This window comes from Lonchura striata, chromosome 1A, assembly GCF_050655825.1.
Source record: "Lonchura striata isolate lonStrDom1 chromosome 1A, ASM5065582v1, whole genome shotgun sequence".
Classification (NCBI taxonomy): Eukaryota; Metazoa; Chordata; class Aves; order Passeriformes; family Estrildidae; genus Lonchura; species Lonchura striata.
This window is the reverse complement of record NC_140741.1, coordinates 28,457,422-28,473,683: the sequence shown is the minus strand read 5'-3', so window position 1 is coordinate 28,473,683 and position 16,262 is coordinate 28,457,422. Positions and strand designations below refer to the sequence as shown.

The 16,262-nt window shown below is 44.0% G+C and overlaps 1 protein-coding gene across 1 annotated transcript in view; it reads right to left on the bottom strand.

Moving 5' to 3' along the window:
* The window catches only part of LOC110482105 (sucrase-isomaltase, intestinal), a 54,047-nt gene extending 39,240 nt beyond the window's left edge, over positions 1–14,807 (bottom strand). Inside the window, exons 1-7 of the mRNA XM_077783419.2 lie at positions 14,668–14,807; positions 11,690–11,924; positions 11,147–11,249; positions 10,914–11,059; positions 3,269–3,437; positions 2,561–2,657; positions 1,420–1,532 (exon numbers count right to left, since the gene is read on the bottom strand). Coding sequence (XP_077639545.2) covers positions 1,420–1,532; positions 2,561–2,657; positions 3,269–3,437; positions 10,914–11,059; positions 11,147–11,249; positions 11,690–11,924; positions 14,668–14,713 — 909 coding nt within the window. The 5' untranslated portion in view covers positions 14,714–14,807. The remainder of the gene's footprint in view (positions 1–1,419; positions 1,533–2,560; positions 2,658–3,268; positions 3,438–10,913; positions 11,060–11,146; positions 11,250–11,689; positions 11,925–14,667) is intronic.
* Between the last annotated feature and the right edge of the window lie 1,455 nt (positions 14,808–16,262).

Here is a 16,262-nt window from a genome sequence, read left to right as displayed (position 1 = left end):
CTGCGTGGGGCTGAGCTGCCAGGTGGGGTTAATCCATGGAAGACAAAGGGTGGGGATGATGTGCAGAGGGAGCTGGAAACCTCCAAGCAACAGAGAAGTTCCTCCTGCTCCAGGACATGGAGGAGTACCATCAACCTCTCACCTCTCTGGGAGGTAGCACCTGAACCTCTTCTTGGAAAAGGAACGTCTAGCAGATCCACCACCCCAGACAAAACAGCAACATGAGCAAAACAGCAACATGAGCAAATTTTATCCCTTCCTTCACCAAACCAGAATCCAGAAATACTTTCCTTCTGGGTTAAATCCTCTTTTACCCTTGCTCTAAACCACAGTATTTCTGTTCCCATAGAGGCACTTTAAAAGAAGGCAAGCACAGGATACAGAGGCTTTAAAAAGCCAAGAAAGAAAATATGTTTGCTAAAGATCAGAGCTCAGGCCCCTTTGAGGAGTGGCATGGGGAAAGGCAGAGCACATGCACATCTTGCTGTGAGATCTGAACGCCTGGCTCTGGGATGCCCCACCCTGTTCAGCCTTCCAGGTGCAGCTTAATCCTCAGGATCTGCACCATGACCCCCCCCTTCTCACATGATTACTCCAGTTTTGCTCCACACTCTTTAGTTTTGATGCTGATTTCTTTACATGCACAGCTTGCATCTGAGCTGGCAATTTTCTGTGGAAAGGCCCAGTTGAAGCATCATTTGGTGACCAGAAAAAGCATATAATCTGCTACTTTTTCCTGCACAGTCCTCACTAGAGAAGAATTGCATGTTCACTTCCAAAACAGTCATTTGCATGTGTACTCTCAGTTCTCTGGGAATCATTCAGCAATTGGATAGCAAGTAGTTACACTCAGTGAGTCAGCAGTAAATGCAGTGTTATACATCCATGCTCTCCAATGCAATTATATGGGTTTTCATTAGTAAAAAACAGCCTGATGGCTCCAAAATCAGCAAACAATTCTACTGGCAAATAAAGGCTTGAAGACTTTAAAGTCCATTCAGTATCTCTGAAATCCAGCATATGTAAAGTTCCCAGACATTCCCATCTGTGCACTGCCTAGTTTGTTTACTTGGCCTGCAGTGTCAAAATGCAGTCATGTCATACAGCAAAGACTATAAAACTGTGACAACCCAGAGAGGAGTAGCTTAGACAGATATCTTTCTAATCATTGCATCCCTTTAGTGCATCCCATCCTGGCATATTGCGGGAGAGGCTGGAGATGTGCACTCAACACCCAGCCTGCCTGTGACACTCCGAGACTGTTCACAGATGCTCAAGCACACGGCAGTTTTCCCATGGATCTGAAGCTGCAGCTTTGTACAAATGGATCAGGACAAAGCTCTGGCTGCACTACCCACTGATACTACCAGATACTGACTGTGTTACAAGGCACTGCTCCATGTGCACTTTTCCACTAACCTCAGTGTATTGCTGAACCACGTTCTCAGGAGTCGGTCCCATGAAGAGATAGAAGTCGAGGATCCCTCCAATAGTGCGGAAAGTTAAAGATGGGTCTGGAGACAGAGTAACATCTAAAAGGGGAAAAAAGGCCCTCAGCACAAACCAGCTCTGCACCATACATGGGAATAGGTCAAGAATGCATCAGGGGAGGTTGAGACTCAACATCAGGAGGCAGGCATTTCTTTACTGAGGGTGGGCAAATGCTGGAACAGGCTTCCTAGAGATGTTGTTGATGCCCCAAACCCATCACTGTATAAGAGGCATTTGGACAATGCCTTAACAATATGTTTAGCTTTTTCTCAGCCTTGAAGTGTTCAGGCAGTTGTACTACAAGTGTGTTTGATGTCCATTCCAACTGAAATATTCTAGTCTATCCTATCCATCCTAGTTTGTGCATGCTGGGCTCTTCCGTGCACCTTGTGGGTACAACTGGATGAGCAAACAGGGCCTGCAGGTAGGCAGGCTATTGTTCAGTGTTTCTGTAATCTCTGCTTTCAGATTGGCATTGTGCAGCAATAGATCACAGAAACCCACACAGAGTAGATTGCAGACATCCATTTGTCTTGGTTTCATATTTATACAAAAGATCAAAAGATCAACAAGTTTGCATTTAGGGTTCTCTATGCTGTTTTAATCTTATTGAAAGTCATTGTCTGCCAGGGGAAACTGATTTTATAGACTAAGTGAAGATTCCCCTTTTCGGAAATTATACCACTAGATTAAAGGTGACCATGGCAACACAGAAAACTGTTCTCCAAAGACAGAAAATAGGAGTAACTGACACTGATTTGATTTTGTTATGCCAATCTCAGAGGAAATTTCTTCCACCTTCTTTTCCTCTATTTGCATCTATTTTAATTAAAAAAGTTAAGAATGCATTTTCCATGAAAATGCCTAAAAATGCCCAAATTCCTTGTTAAAAATTCATTCTACTGATATTGCTTTGAAAAATCTATTATTCCTGGAAGCTTAAATTAGCTGCGCAGTAACTCATACTTGTACCACATTGAAAAAGCAGTCAGTAAAACAGTATTTTATACTTACTAATCTATCATATTTCTATATGCAGCCCATATAGGGAATCCAGATATCTTTTTACCTTGTGCATTGGAGTTCAGAAGGAGAACACCATGGGCATTGGAGTCTGGTTCTACGCACATGTAGAAAGGGTGAACTCCATAGAGGTTGGCAAATGACTGAAACATAAACAACACATGAAGAATGGCTTGACTTTGCTATTTTTCATATCTTTTGTCAGATACATACATATGCACAGACAAGGAAGTAAATTCATTCATAGTTAGAGACTTATTTTGAAAGGTTGGGGATTTTTTCATCTAAATTGGTGTGAAGTCAAATTGACAGAAAAGAGTAATTTTTTTCTGCCTTATTACAATGGAATATTTTAGTCTTTCCCAGTTAAACCTCTGATATTCTGCTAAACCCTTCAAAATGACATGAGTAAGAATCACTTTTCTAGTTCAAACAGACTCATCAACCACTGACTCCAATTCAGCCAAATATCTAATGAATCCTGCTGGAGTCCAGCTTGTTTGGATGAACAGGGATTGATCCAAGCATGAAATGCAAAGCTCTCCTGACCAGGATCTTGGCACACAATATACTTTTTCCTGAAAACTGCACTGTGAGAAAGGTTCTGATAAAAGCTTTCAAAGTTCCCTCAAAACAATTTGTGGCTTAGTCTTTAATTAAAACTGATGATACCTGCAAAGCTTGTGACAGTCCATGTTTGCCACCCCCTGTTGGTGACACAAACTAGGACAAAGTGTTGCACAGAGTGAATTACCGTTGGCGCCTGGTCCCTGGCATACATTCCATAGGTAACAAAGTCCATGTTGTGCTTGAAGGTCGGGTGCTCATGTTCACCAAACCCATACACAGAAGTGGATGGCACAGTGGTGGTGATCTCAAGGAACTGGTTGGAGAAAAACAGATCAACCAGGGGACTGTCCCACCTGTGACAAACAGAGGGAGACAGGATTAGCTTCTTTCTCTTTGGAAGGTATTATTTTATATTCATGTTGGGCTATTTACATTTTTTATATATTTTGGAGAATAACAATATTAAAAATCCATTAAATTCTATGCATGCGTCTAAAGTGCTTAACCTAACACATTAAATTCATCTTGCAATGGTTGAAGATATCTCATCTACTTGTGCAAAGAAAATGCATCAATATAATTTTTGAAAAGAGCAACTAAAACAACAGAAGACAGACTATAAATTTATTATCAAAATAAGTGGTTGCTTATGCTATTTCTATGACAAGCAACATGAAAAGCTAAAAATTGTTATTACACAGAGAAGTTCAGAATACTTAATGAGAACAATAGACATGTTATCAGCTTTTTTTAATGGTTTGCTGTATCAGGACCCAAATACTCCCAACTTCATGCAGGTGCCTTAAAACAGAGGTATAGTTTTCTCCAGACTCTGCTTGAACAAGATGTGTTTATTGTGATGACTCTCTCCTGCTTCTCTCACCAGCTTAATGCATTCATTTCTATTCAATCATCTGTGGACACAGGCTCACATTTTATTTAGGTGCTACATTCTGTTTCCTACCTCTAGAGCTATAATGAGCTGCAAGTTAGATGGGGGAGAACACAGCCAAGCTGTGGAGAAGTGTTTTGTTAATGGTCATGTGTATGCCATGAATAGCTGATTTAGGCAGCACCCTCTTGAGCCTTGTTTAACCATGAATTTGTTACAGCTAATTAAAATAAATGAGCCCAAGCCATAGAGCACAGAAGTGGCATAATGCTCCTTTTAATGTTCTGTGTCAATGATTTTGACAAAATTAAATAGTTGATCAACTTGACTGGTAAATCAGAGAAATGGGAGACGGGTTGTGTTGGTGGGGAGCAGCTCTGCCCTCAGGAGGAGAGCACTCTGGTGAGTGGCCTGCCACCTGTGCCACCAGCACTGCTGCCTGGGGACAAGTCCCTGCTGTGGGAGGACTGGGACAACACCACTGCTCCCACCACACTGGCAGGCTCTCCCCACGAGGCTGCAAGGATGGCTGCTCATGGGGAGCTTAAGGCACTACCTTGCCTCTCCATGCAAGACTCAGGCACAAACTATCCCCAAATTTTCCTAGACAAATCCAAAGTCACACACAGGTAGTAAAGGATCTCTGTGATTTTTAGAAGTCTAATTTGCCTTTCTTACAAATAGAAGTAAGAATCTGTATAAAACTCTTGATTTGGTTTCTTTGCCAGCAGGAACCCCTCCCTTCCTCCTTTCCATCATCTCCACCTACATGCAGTACAGAATAAAACTATTTTCTTTTAGGAGGGTTATGTATACAAAACATCCCTGAGAATTAGATCCAGTCCTTGACAAATAGAGGCCTTTCTGCAAGAAGGAGTTGCTGTGCAGGAATAGGGATAGGTTCTGGAGCTGTATTCCTGCCCAAAGGAAAACGTCACACAGCTCTGCTCTGTGCCAAGACAAGAAGGGTCACTGCTCTGAGCAGACCGCAGGGTTAAGAAAATCTCAAACTATGCCAGAGGGAAAATGCTTTCGAAAAAGTTTAAATATCTGTCCTAAGTCATTGAGCTCTCCCCATGATGTCTGTTCAGAGGACATGAGGCTTTGTATATTTGTGGTACCCACATTATAGCAAGGACATTTCCCATCATGAGAACTCTTACTGTTACCATGGCATTAAAGTTTTACTTCCTTAAAATATTACTTCAGCTCAGCAAGTCGTCTCCCTGACCAGGAGGGTCACTGGGGTGGTGCAAATGACAACTCTAGGAACAAGCCCTCTGCCCCACTATCTCTTCACATGTTGTGGAGAAACTGGTTTATGACTCATGCATTCCTTCAGGCAACTCTACCTCTGCATGACATTGCCATAACAGTGCCCTGCTCTGCACCCCTCCATGGCTCAGCTCCCTGGGGGCTGCCATCCCCACCAGCACAGCTCCCCATCAGCCTTGTCTTTCCCTAGACCTCGCATGCCAGCGTAGCTATGTGCTAAATATAGCATCAACCATGACATAAAAAGGCTAGTAAGGACTCTCTTTTTTTCTGGGCATCATTATGTCATCTCCATCTGAAGGAAAGCATGAAGACATTTTCCCCTGGCACTATTCTCTGCCTTCACCCCCAAGCAACTTCCCGAGTCCTTGTGCTCTCCAGCACACCATGGTAGCTGTCGTGCTACTTTATGATCTTGCTCATGTGGTGTTGGCAAGGAGCAATCATTTAAATGAAAAAAAAATGCCATTCCTTAAACTCTTGCATACAATAAAAGAAAATGTCATATTTCTCCCACCTTCCTTCCTGCTGGTTTAAAGCAGATAGAAGGAACAAAACAGGAGGGAGCACAAAATGACATCATATTTGCAGGAATTTGCATGGTTCTCCTCCAAGAGTCCTATGAACCATAAAACCACTATGATGCACAACAGAAGGGGTCTAAAAAATGCAAAAACACAACTGAACCTGAACAGTTGCTCACTTTCGAAAGTGCAACCTCTGCTAGAAGTTAGACAAGGCAAAGTCTGTGAGGACAAGTACCCTTCTTTTTTGCACAAGAGGTAATAGCTGCAGTCACATTTACTGATGAAAGTCTTAAGCTGTTAGTGTGTCTGTGGTAGGAACACTCCTGCCTATGGAAATACAAACCAGCCTTCCCACACATCTGCCTGGCCCATTGTCTTTGAACTATCAGCTATCCCCTGTCCAAGAAGCCTGATTGATAAAAGCTGCTCTTTTCTTCCATACACGGTGCACTATACTAGAGTAAACCTCTTTAATTTTTAACCTCTTATCAGGAAAAAAAAAATTACTCAGATTGAAAAGGGCTCTGTAAAAACTTACACTTTTGGCCAGCAAGGGAACTAGTCTCACACCCAGCAGTCAAGCCACTGGCTGTCAGGATGAAACAAAACTGGAGTGGACCAAGGAAGTAGTATTAAAGGAAGGTGAGTGGGCAGATAGATAAAACATCCTGCTCATGTTGAAGGTGTAGTTCATGACTAACACTGTCACAGTGTTTGAGTGGGATGACCAAAAAGGCTGTACAAGATTCTTTTCAGGAGTGCAATCATCAGTCCTTTGCAATACAAACTGGACATGGTGATTTACCTCTCTGAACAACTACTCTGTTGAGGTTTATTGCAGGCCAATGACTGCAGGGTGTGCAAAGGCTCAAAGCACTGATTCACCTGCCGTGAGCAACCAGCTGGTGGCACTTCTAAATGTGGTCTTACAAAACCTCCACAATTAGGAGACTTGGGACACAGATATGATATACATCATTAGGATAGACATCGTGCATTATCTGGACATTCGAAAATAACTTTAAGTTGGGAGAGGTTTGGTCTTTTCTCTTCCTTCCTGTCGCAAGGAATCCTGGAGAGCTGAGCTCATTAACTGAAGCTGTAAACAACTGGTCCACTCAGTCACTTGGAGAAAATGTCCTCTATAACATCTGCTTTTCTTGGCCTCCAGACCACCCTGTATATTATCTGTGTGCAAATTTAGTTGTAACTTCCCACAGCTTTCCCACAGGTCTAAGCCTCCTGGCAAAGCTGGGTGCATCCTTCCAGAGGGCCTGGCCTATCACAGTATGCACAGGCTGCCCATAAAGTACTAAAGCACCTTAGGGAGGAAGGAGTACATATCCTATTTTCAAATGAACCTCAAATATACTGATTGACTCAATACACTTCAGCTGCTGAGGAGCATCACTTAAGGAGTCCAGATCTCAGATTATTAAAAATACTTCCACTGACTGCTGGTTTTGGCTGGAGCTAACCTTCTTCATAGTACCTGGTTTTGGATTTGTGCTGGAAGCTGTTGATAATTCAGAGATGCTTTAGTTAATGCTGAGTAGTTCTTAACAGAGCACAACAGGGCTTTGCTGCTCCTTACACTGCCCCACCAGCAAGGAGGCTGGGAGTGCACAAGTACCAGGGAGGGGACACAGTTGGGATAGTTGGCCTCAAGGGATATCCCATACTATATAGTATAATGCTGAGCATTAACACTAGCAGGAAGGTTGGCTGGGAGACTGCTGCTCAGGGACTGGAAGGCATCAGTCAGATGGTGGTGAGTAATTGTTGTCATTTACATCACTTTTCTTTCTTGGGTTTTATTTTTCTCACTGTTATTCTCCTTTTAATTACATTATTATTATTATTATTATTATTATTATTACTACTACTACTAGTACAACTTTTTTTCTGTTATTAAACTGTTCTTGTCTTAACCCATGAGTTTTCTCACTTTTACCCTTCCAATTCAGCTGTCAACTGATTAGCTTGGAGCAAGCTGAAATGTAGCGGGACTTGGCCTTTTATTCTTGCTCCTGGCTCTGCTTGAGGTTTGCAATCAGCTGTTAATGTCTCTCCCCTCACACAGTTTATTCCTTTCCCCTGTTATTGTGATTACATAGAGCCTGAGTTTGTCCTGCCCTCCTTGGGTAGCTCAGCTAGGTCTCCCTGCATGCAGCGAGTGTGAGAAACACCCGTAGAGCACACACAAAGCCTGCTCTGCCTCTCCCCTGCAGCATTTCCAAGTGGAATGAAATCATTCCTCACAAGGAGGAGGCTTTGTGCACAGGAGTGCCAGAGCAGGGATGGGGTTTTCTACCAAGAAGACAGGCAGGATTCTGACTCCCCATTGCTTCCCAGCACAAAGACACGGATGGCAGGACAGGCTGCAGCTCGGAAAGGAGGGTAGGGAAATACAGGTGTGGGCTTTGAAACAGCAACCAAACCTACACTGTGTTTCTGCTTGGGACAGGCTGCTTCCTTCCCAGGTGGACTGTCAGCTGTGCCAGGGCATGCTGGGCATGAGAAAGGAATTAAGGCTTTCTTGGGAGGTAGGTCATCAGCAGCATGGCTCTGCTAGCAAGGGATAAGAAGCATAAGGAAAAGCAGATTTCTGAGGATCTGGGATTGCTTTGCTATGGGAAAGTTTTCCTCAGAGCTATTTAAAAGGTCCAGAAGAGAACCGTGACCTGGTTTGGTGCTGACACAAGTTATTATCCACCCACACCTGGGAAGTGCAGCTGCAGCAGCTGTTGAAGAGGTTTTATTCACCCACATTGACTGTTCTGAGCAGTGTTTGTGTGCACATGGAAATCAACAATTGATTCATCTCTTCATTGAGACAGTAAAGCCATGGCTGTTCACATCTTAAAATAGGAGGCTAAAGTCCCTCCAGGTGTCAGGCACTTGCCTGTTTCTCAGGGACACTCCCACACAACCTGCCCTAACCTGGCCCAGGCACAGACACCACCAGCTGTGCAGCTTGGTGCCCAGGTGCCCTGGAGCAGCTGCTCTTACTTCTGGAGGAAGCCCAGAGGAAAAGATTTGGGTTTTAGCATTCAAACCTGCCTATGGGCAGGTCAAACTAACATGAAAATCTACTTCACCTGCCAGATGTCACCAGTGCACCCCTGGACCCAGCCAGTCAAGTGCAGCCACTGATGGGAATGTTCCTATGATGCTGATTGCTGAGGGCTCATCCTTCCCAGTAAAGTAAATGCAGCCAACCATAGATTTTAGGCCAGGACATATAACCTGCTTTCGTGTTTTGAAAGATTCCATCTGCACAGGTCTTTTGGTAGCTAAGGAGATTGCAAATCCCTCTAAGACAGGCTGTGGAGCTATCTCTGAGCACCTGCATTTCCTCACTCTGACAGGATGGACAGGCAAACAAATGAAGGGGAAGCATTTTTGCTCCTCACACAGGGAATACAACTAAACTAAATATCATTCAGCTGTGACAGGAATGGCTCCCTGACAGGATCCTTTAGACTACAGTACTGGCTGTGCCATTTCACATGAAACAAGTGCTCCAAGGAACATGAGATTTCCCTCTCTGTACACAAAATCCTGTGTCTCTGCTGGTGACAATATTTTGGGAGCAGCCTTGCCATTGCTTGCAGGATAGAAGGGTATTATTTGTGCATTATATTCACCCACAATTTCCTCTTTTTGGCCTTGGTTAGATTTCAGGAGCACTCCTTTACCTGCCTGGAGGCAGTGTACAATTGCCCACAGGGATGCTGGAGAGCAGAGCATCACTGCTGATGCTGTACCCGTGCTGCAAACCAAGGCTGCCCTCTGCCTCCCTAGGCTCTGCAGCACAGCAGTGCTGCAGCCCACACCTCTGCCACTGCTGGGCATGGGCCTTGGTGCACCAAGAGATGGAGGGAAATGGAGGAGGCTTCCCCAGGCCCACAACAGGGCACTGAATGTACCCTCCTGGAAACCTGCTCAGTGGGGACCGACTTGTGTTCTTCTGCCTGTCACTGGAGTTGTGCCTTTGGCAGACCCTGTGTCTGCTCCATGGCAGGCCCCTTCCCTTAGCTGGGACGTCTCAAGTTTGATCAACCCAGACCAAACCCTTGGGGTCTGGGTGAAGGTGAGGACGGCTGAATGAGAATGGGTCAAAAGCCAGGCATTTTTTATGCATTCACCCCTTACATCAGCATTCCGATTAATAAGCCTTTACAGAAAGAAGAAGAAAACTGGGCCTTTAACAAAAGCCCACTGTTTACACAGAGGTGTTAAGTCTAATGAGAAATTAAATTTTTTTTGTTACCAGAGTAATGCATAATACATTCATTTAAAATAGCCTGCGTAAACAAGATTTTACAGAATTGACTGTGACATGTATCAAGAGATGCCATGAGACTGTAGTTCAAAAGGATGGTCAGCTCATTAAAAACCCAGCATGATGGCTCCATCTGCAGACCATTCTAGAGGCTGTACTGCCTTATTTGCATCACTCATGTTAAGCCATCCTTAAATTGCTCACTGCTGCATTCCCAAAAGCAGCTGGCAGGAATGCACCTTGATTGGCACTCTCTAAGTAGCATTATGCACTTGAGATGTGTTGATGGAAGCCAAGGAAAAGGAAAATTATGAACCTGGTGACATTTGTTAGTGAGACAAGTTTTTGCTGAAGTTAACTTACAGTTCTAGCTTGAGAAGACAAATGGTATTTTTCCAGAGGGAAAAACTAGAGCCAGTGCCATTCACTGTCATCAGTGGAAATTAGAGGCTTACAACCTCCATTGCTTGGAGCTTCCTAGACCTGCCTGCTGGAGAGTGTCAGGAGATCTGGTGCTTAGTTCCTGACACCTCAAATTCCAGAAATCTTAGCTCAGTGCTTTGATGAGTTGAGTTTACCAGCATCACAAGCCATGTATTGTAGCCTCAGAAGTTTTTTGACTTACTGAATAAACTTTTATACATGCACATAGATAATTGTCTGTTATACAGGCACATAGCCCTGTTTATAATGGAAGTCCTTCAGGGACAAGGCATAAATCTGCATTTACACCACATCTTTTGACCCCTTGTCCCACAGACCCAAGCAACAGGGTGTAAGCAAGGAGTGCTCACCCCATCACATCTAACTTTTACAAAAAGCAATATGAATCATGTGTAGTACTCACAGCACAGTGCCAGTGCTTTTCCTCTTGATCCTGAAGTGCGCAGAATCATCCGAGAACTCCACCTCATAGTTGGCTTCTTCAGCGGTAACCCCGGGGCCATCGATCTTGAGTGGGACTTCAAACCGCTGCTTGTTGGGGTCGTAGAGCTAAAGCAAGGCGAGCAGGGACCAGGTCAGCTCACTCCTTAGCGCGCGTTGCTGTGGTCAAATGATTCCAACCCCCCAGATACTCACCCTGAACCGGAGTCTGTCCTTTGTCTGGAACTCCACTTCCAAGACGATGGGGGAAATGTCATTTCCAAAGAGGGACAAGGCCTGGCGCTTGTTCAGCGTGACTCTGCATGGAAACACACGCTGGTGCCCACCACGAGTGATCACTGCCCGAGACCACCCTGGGGCAGGCCAGGAGAACCACCCAGCTGCTCTGTGGCAGCTCTTTAAACGAAATCATTGACTTACTGAGAGAAACAATCCCTGTGGTCAGGTTAGGCCCTCCTGGATGTTGAGGGATAAAACAGAGGCCACCAAAGAAAGGAGACCTCACGGTTTCCCGGGACACAGCTCCCAGGGTGGGAGGAGCGCTCTGTGCCCTCACCTGGATTCCTCCCCTGAGGTGCGGTGGGAGCACAAGCCCCAGTTCTATGGCCTGCGCACAGGGAAAGGCGTCCCTTTCCCTCAGTGCCACATGTGCATGCAGAGCTGAGGCAATGTTTCCGTGAGAGCCCGGCGCGGCAGCGGCGGCCGTGGGGCAGTGCCCGAGGCGCCGCACGCACTCACCTCCAGCCCTTGTCCGTCGGCTCGGCGCTGCCGCTGCGGGCGTAGCCGTAGGGACTGTCCTCGGGGAAGAAGCACCAGGGCGCGTTGGACGCCCCGGCCGAGCACCAGACGCAGCCCCGCGCCTCGCAGGCCTCCTGGGAAGCGCCGGGCTGCGGGTGGCAGTCAATGCGCTTCTGCACCGCCACGGCGCCGGGGCACTGCGCGTCCTGCTCCGAGCCCCGGCACCCGCCCAGCGCTGCGAGCGGGAGAAGCCGTCAGAGCAGCGCGGAAAAGCCCGGAAAAGCCCCACAGCACTGCCAAATTCAGCTATTGTTTATTCTTTGGATGTGCTTTCTCCCCATCTTAGGCCTAGTGCCCATTATCCCTTGGACTGAGGTGAGGGCCGAGCAGCTGTCTGCTCACAACAGAGCAAGAGCTGCCACCGCTTTCTTTTACAAGCGCAGGCAGTGGGTCTGCATTATCCTGCACTCAGAGCTGCCTGTGCTCAGCTGAAGCACGACTTGCTTGAAATACTCATAGAAAGTTAAATAGCAGCGTAATGAGGCTGCTGGTGAGGCGTGAGAGCAACACTGCAGGCTGGCAGAATAGGAGGGATTCTTCAATAAGGACTGCTATCAATATTAAAGTGTTACATTTTCTGTATACTTATGTTATACACAGGTGTTTTCTATCGATAGAGACATAAATATGTGACAAGCAGCATGCAGTTGTATTATATAAATAGAAAAATAGTGAGTATATGTTCATATCAGGTTTCTTTTCTGTATATCATATGACAACTGTATCTACAACAGTATTAGTAGTTTGTGTTAATACAGGCATGGTTATGAGTAAAGGGAAGATGCCAGCAGTAAAAGAAAAGGCATATATTAGTCATTCTCAGAATCATCATGAAAAAACTGTTAGTAAGGTGCTAAATTTTGCCTTTTTACAGCTGCAAGTCAAGCCCTCTGGTTGAGAGCCTTTGAAGAGCAGGGGCACCACCAGACCAGTTCCCTGCTGTGCTCACAAACTGCTGTTAGTAAATATTCTCAGAGAGAGCAGACATATCACAGGCACAGTACTTGTTCTGAAGTTCATTTATGTCATCAAGATTAAATCTACTTGAACATTAATTGCCCTTTCCTACAAAATGACTAATACCTCTGCTTTTGGTTTTGTTTTTTTTTTCCATGTGGACTGTTGTGTGCTTGAAAGCCTAAAACACGATTGCTGATGCAATCTGGGCTTCTCCACAGAAAGAATTCTACAAGCAGATGTGCACAAGCAGTAATTATGTGTACTGGGAAAAATTACAGAATGAAATAGTAGATTTTTCCTAGAGAATGCCATCATGCTGGAATGCCAGAGTTGATTTCCAAGTGGGGGATATGAACACAGAAAAGCAGGAGTGCCACCTACATTTTTTTTTGAGTAAACTCTCATTCCCCTTTTAGACAGGAACATCTGACACTCGGGTCTGATGCTCCCAGGCTGCTCAGCAGACCTCACTGCTCACTGCCACAGGGCCTCATTATCATCTTCTAGAGGCTGGAATTAACAGGAATTATCTGACTGTTAACCTCTGCCAGCTGCTGGGCAGGTAGGATTGGTTTCCACCTCTGTTTTCTGGGGCAGAGAGTCAGGTCCCACAGGCTGACTGCTCTCTGTCCAGCATTCACTCCTCCTGATACATCACATAGAAAAACTATAAATTCTTATTCTCTTTTTCATCCAAAGCATAATAGGAATATGAGCATCCTTCTGCAATCCCGCAATTATTTCTTCTAGGAGCACAAAATAAACGAAACCCATCACACTTCATTTTGGTCTGGGTGTGTTTTCTAGTGAGAGTCAAATGCAGCATTCGTGTTTTCATTGCTGAAATCAAGAAAAGTATGACTGAACAGACTACAGCAGATTATTAATGTGGTGTCATTTTACACAGGATAGGTTTGTGGGAGAATTTTATGAACTAATTTGTATTGTAAAATACTTTCAGAATACTTCTTATCAACGATATTGTGAATGAAGAAGCTAGTTCAAAGGAAAAAACATTCCCCCTACAGAAGCCAAGACATTTCTCCCATTTTTTCTCCCATTAATGCAAACCTTACATTTTCCAGCAAATTTTAAAAACAAGGACTTGCAGGTGTGAGCAGCTGAATAAGGCTGCAACCTTGTTCATCCCTTGTTCCTGGATTGTCTTGTAGTACAAATGTGATAGCAGCAAGTGGGAAGATACCATTTGCCTTCCCTACTTAAAAAAATAATTTAAAAACCATAATTTTCACTGTATTTACAGCCCATGTCTGTAAACATACAAAGAAGACGAAATCCAAACAAGCAGAGTTGAATATATAGCAACAGCTACAGCTACTTGCTGCTTTTCCATGATAATTTCCATGGGAACAGAAGCTAAAGCAAGGCAGTTGGAAAGATACAGGTGAAAAATAATCCTCATAGATTTTTAAAAACCCTCACTTTAATTTTGAAAAATTAGATTAAAATTAAGGCATAAGGAAGTAACTGAAGTATTAACATATCATTTTTAATTTAATAGTATTCATATTTACATGTTAGGTTAATCTGTACATTTCAAAGGCATTTGCTGCAGAGGTTCCATCCTCTAGCAACAAAAATAATACTTATTCTCCCTTTATTATGCTCTGGACCAAATTAACTTCTGGTATGCTGGAGCAAAAATTACAGAAAAAACTAACAAAGTAATAGGTAACTTTCAGGAGCTGAATGGTCCCACTGATTCCCCTTTGACAATGCTGGTGCCCAAGTGCTGAGTACACTGTAGGACTGGGACATATTTCTAACCAAGTCAGCTCTGCTGTCCTCCCACAGTCCACCTCAGGTAGAGTCAATGCCATGCCTGTTCTGTCCTTTTACATGAAAAACAGTCATCTCTTTTAAAAGCTCTTCTATCGTTAGCACATTTATATTTTGCTTTTGAAGCCTAGGACAAAATGCAAATGTGGTGTTCTTACCTGCGAGCACAACGGCCAAGAACCACAGGCTCCTCATCCTCGCCATGGCTGAAGGAGGCAGGACTGCAGGCACACTCTGAAGCCTTTTATACAGGGCAGGAGCACGATAAGCACTTGTTCTGATACACAATCAGAAGCACTGCAAATATGTTCTCAGCATTCATATCATTGATGAGATTATTTCTAACACATGACCTTGCCTGCATCTAAGCAGATAAGTGAGATACAGTCTCATTTTTCCACACACTCTGTTCAACTTCTCAATTCCAACTTTGAGAGGAAAACGTGATTTTTCCATGACTTCTTATAAAATTAATTTTTCAGGAACCCCTTCAAGTTTTTTTGACACAAACAGGTTCAGACACTGGGAGTCCAGTGCTTACCTTTTTCTGATTTCATATTAGCTTTTGTCACATAGATGGGTTTACAGCACAGATGAAATTTGGAGAAAAACAAACAAAGAATTCTCCATTAAAACAAGACAGTGATACTGTGACCTTTATAAAATGACATTTTTCTTCCAATTACTTGATGGCAAGAACTTTCAGAGCAAAAGTGTGAAAGCTTTGTTCTGTGGTAAGATTTGGTTTAGGTGGAATATCTTTCTGAAAGAAAAAAAATTAAACCAAAGTATTTTTATGAATACATTAAGTAACATTGGTGCCTATCAGGAGATAAGCCAAACAAAATAAATGCATTGCCAGGTATCACTGGAGAGGAACATCTGCAGCTCAGGCCAGGGCCACACAGCCCCATGTGGTGAGCAGCTGGACAGGGGGAAGCTTTTCCCAGGTCTGCAAGGGCTTTTGTCCTGCTGTTGCAAAACACAGTATTCACATGAATCTTGCACACACAGCCATGAGTCTTCAGCCCCAAAACCAGGGGTCACCAAGCTGTTGGTATCATTTGTGTAGCTTGGCATAACATCTACTGGGCCAAGGGGAATGGGGATCCCCCACCAGGCACAAAAAGCCTCTCATGTGAATCTTGCACGTAAATCCACTCTCCACTGGAATTTGCTCAAGGTTGTTGTATAGTTCCAAATAATTTGTGTGTATACCCTTTGAGTAGCTAAGAAGCAAGACAGATAAACACTAAGTTGTAGTGCCGCTGCTTATTTTATCTAATTTATACGTTGTTTTTTAACAATATATAGAAATCATGACCCATTTCTATCAAAACTTGGAATACCTTGGGAACCTCAAATTGCAAGCAGTATTTTCATCTCCTTTCAAGCTGAGCAGAGAAGGAAGTAATTCCTCCAAGATCAGTAAGGGGCATCAGCACTTCTCCTTGTTTGACAGAACATATGAAATAAGGTAAGAGAAGTGTCATCTCCTAGGAACAGGAGTCACTTGCTCCATTTTATGTCTGTACTGTACTAAGTGTGAGGGAATCCCCCTAGGGTTCCTAAGTACTATACAAACACAAATTATGGCCAAGGAGAAGACAGACATGAGATACAATGGGATAGGTGGGCTGTAGTACTCACCAAGCTATTCTACTGCACTGTGTAAAACCATGGTTTTTGTATTCAACACCTTTGCAAAGGAAGTGAATTTTTTATAAGGAAGCATGATGGACAAGGCAAAAAA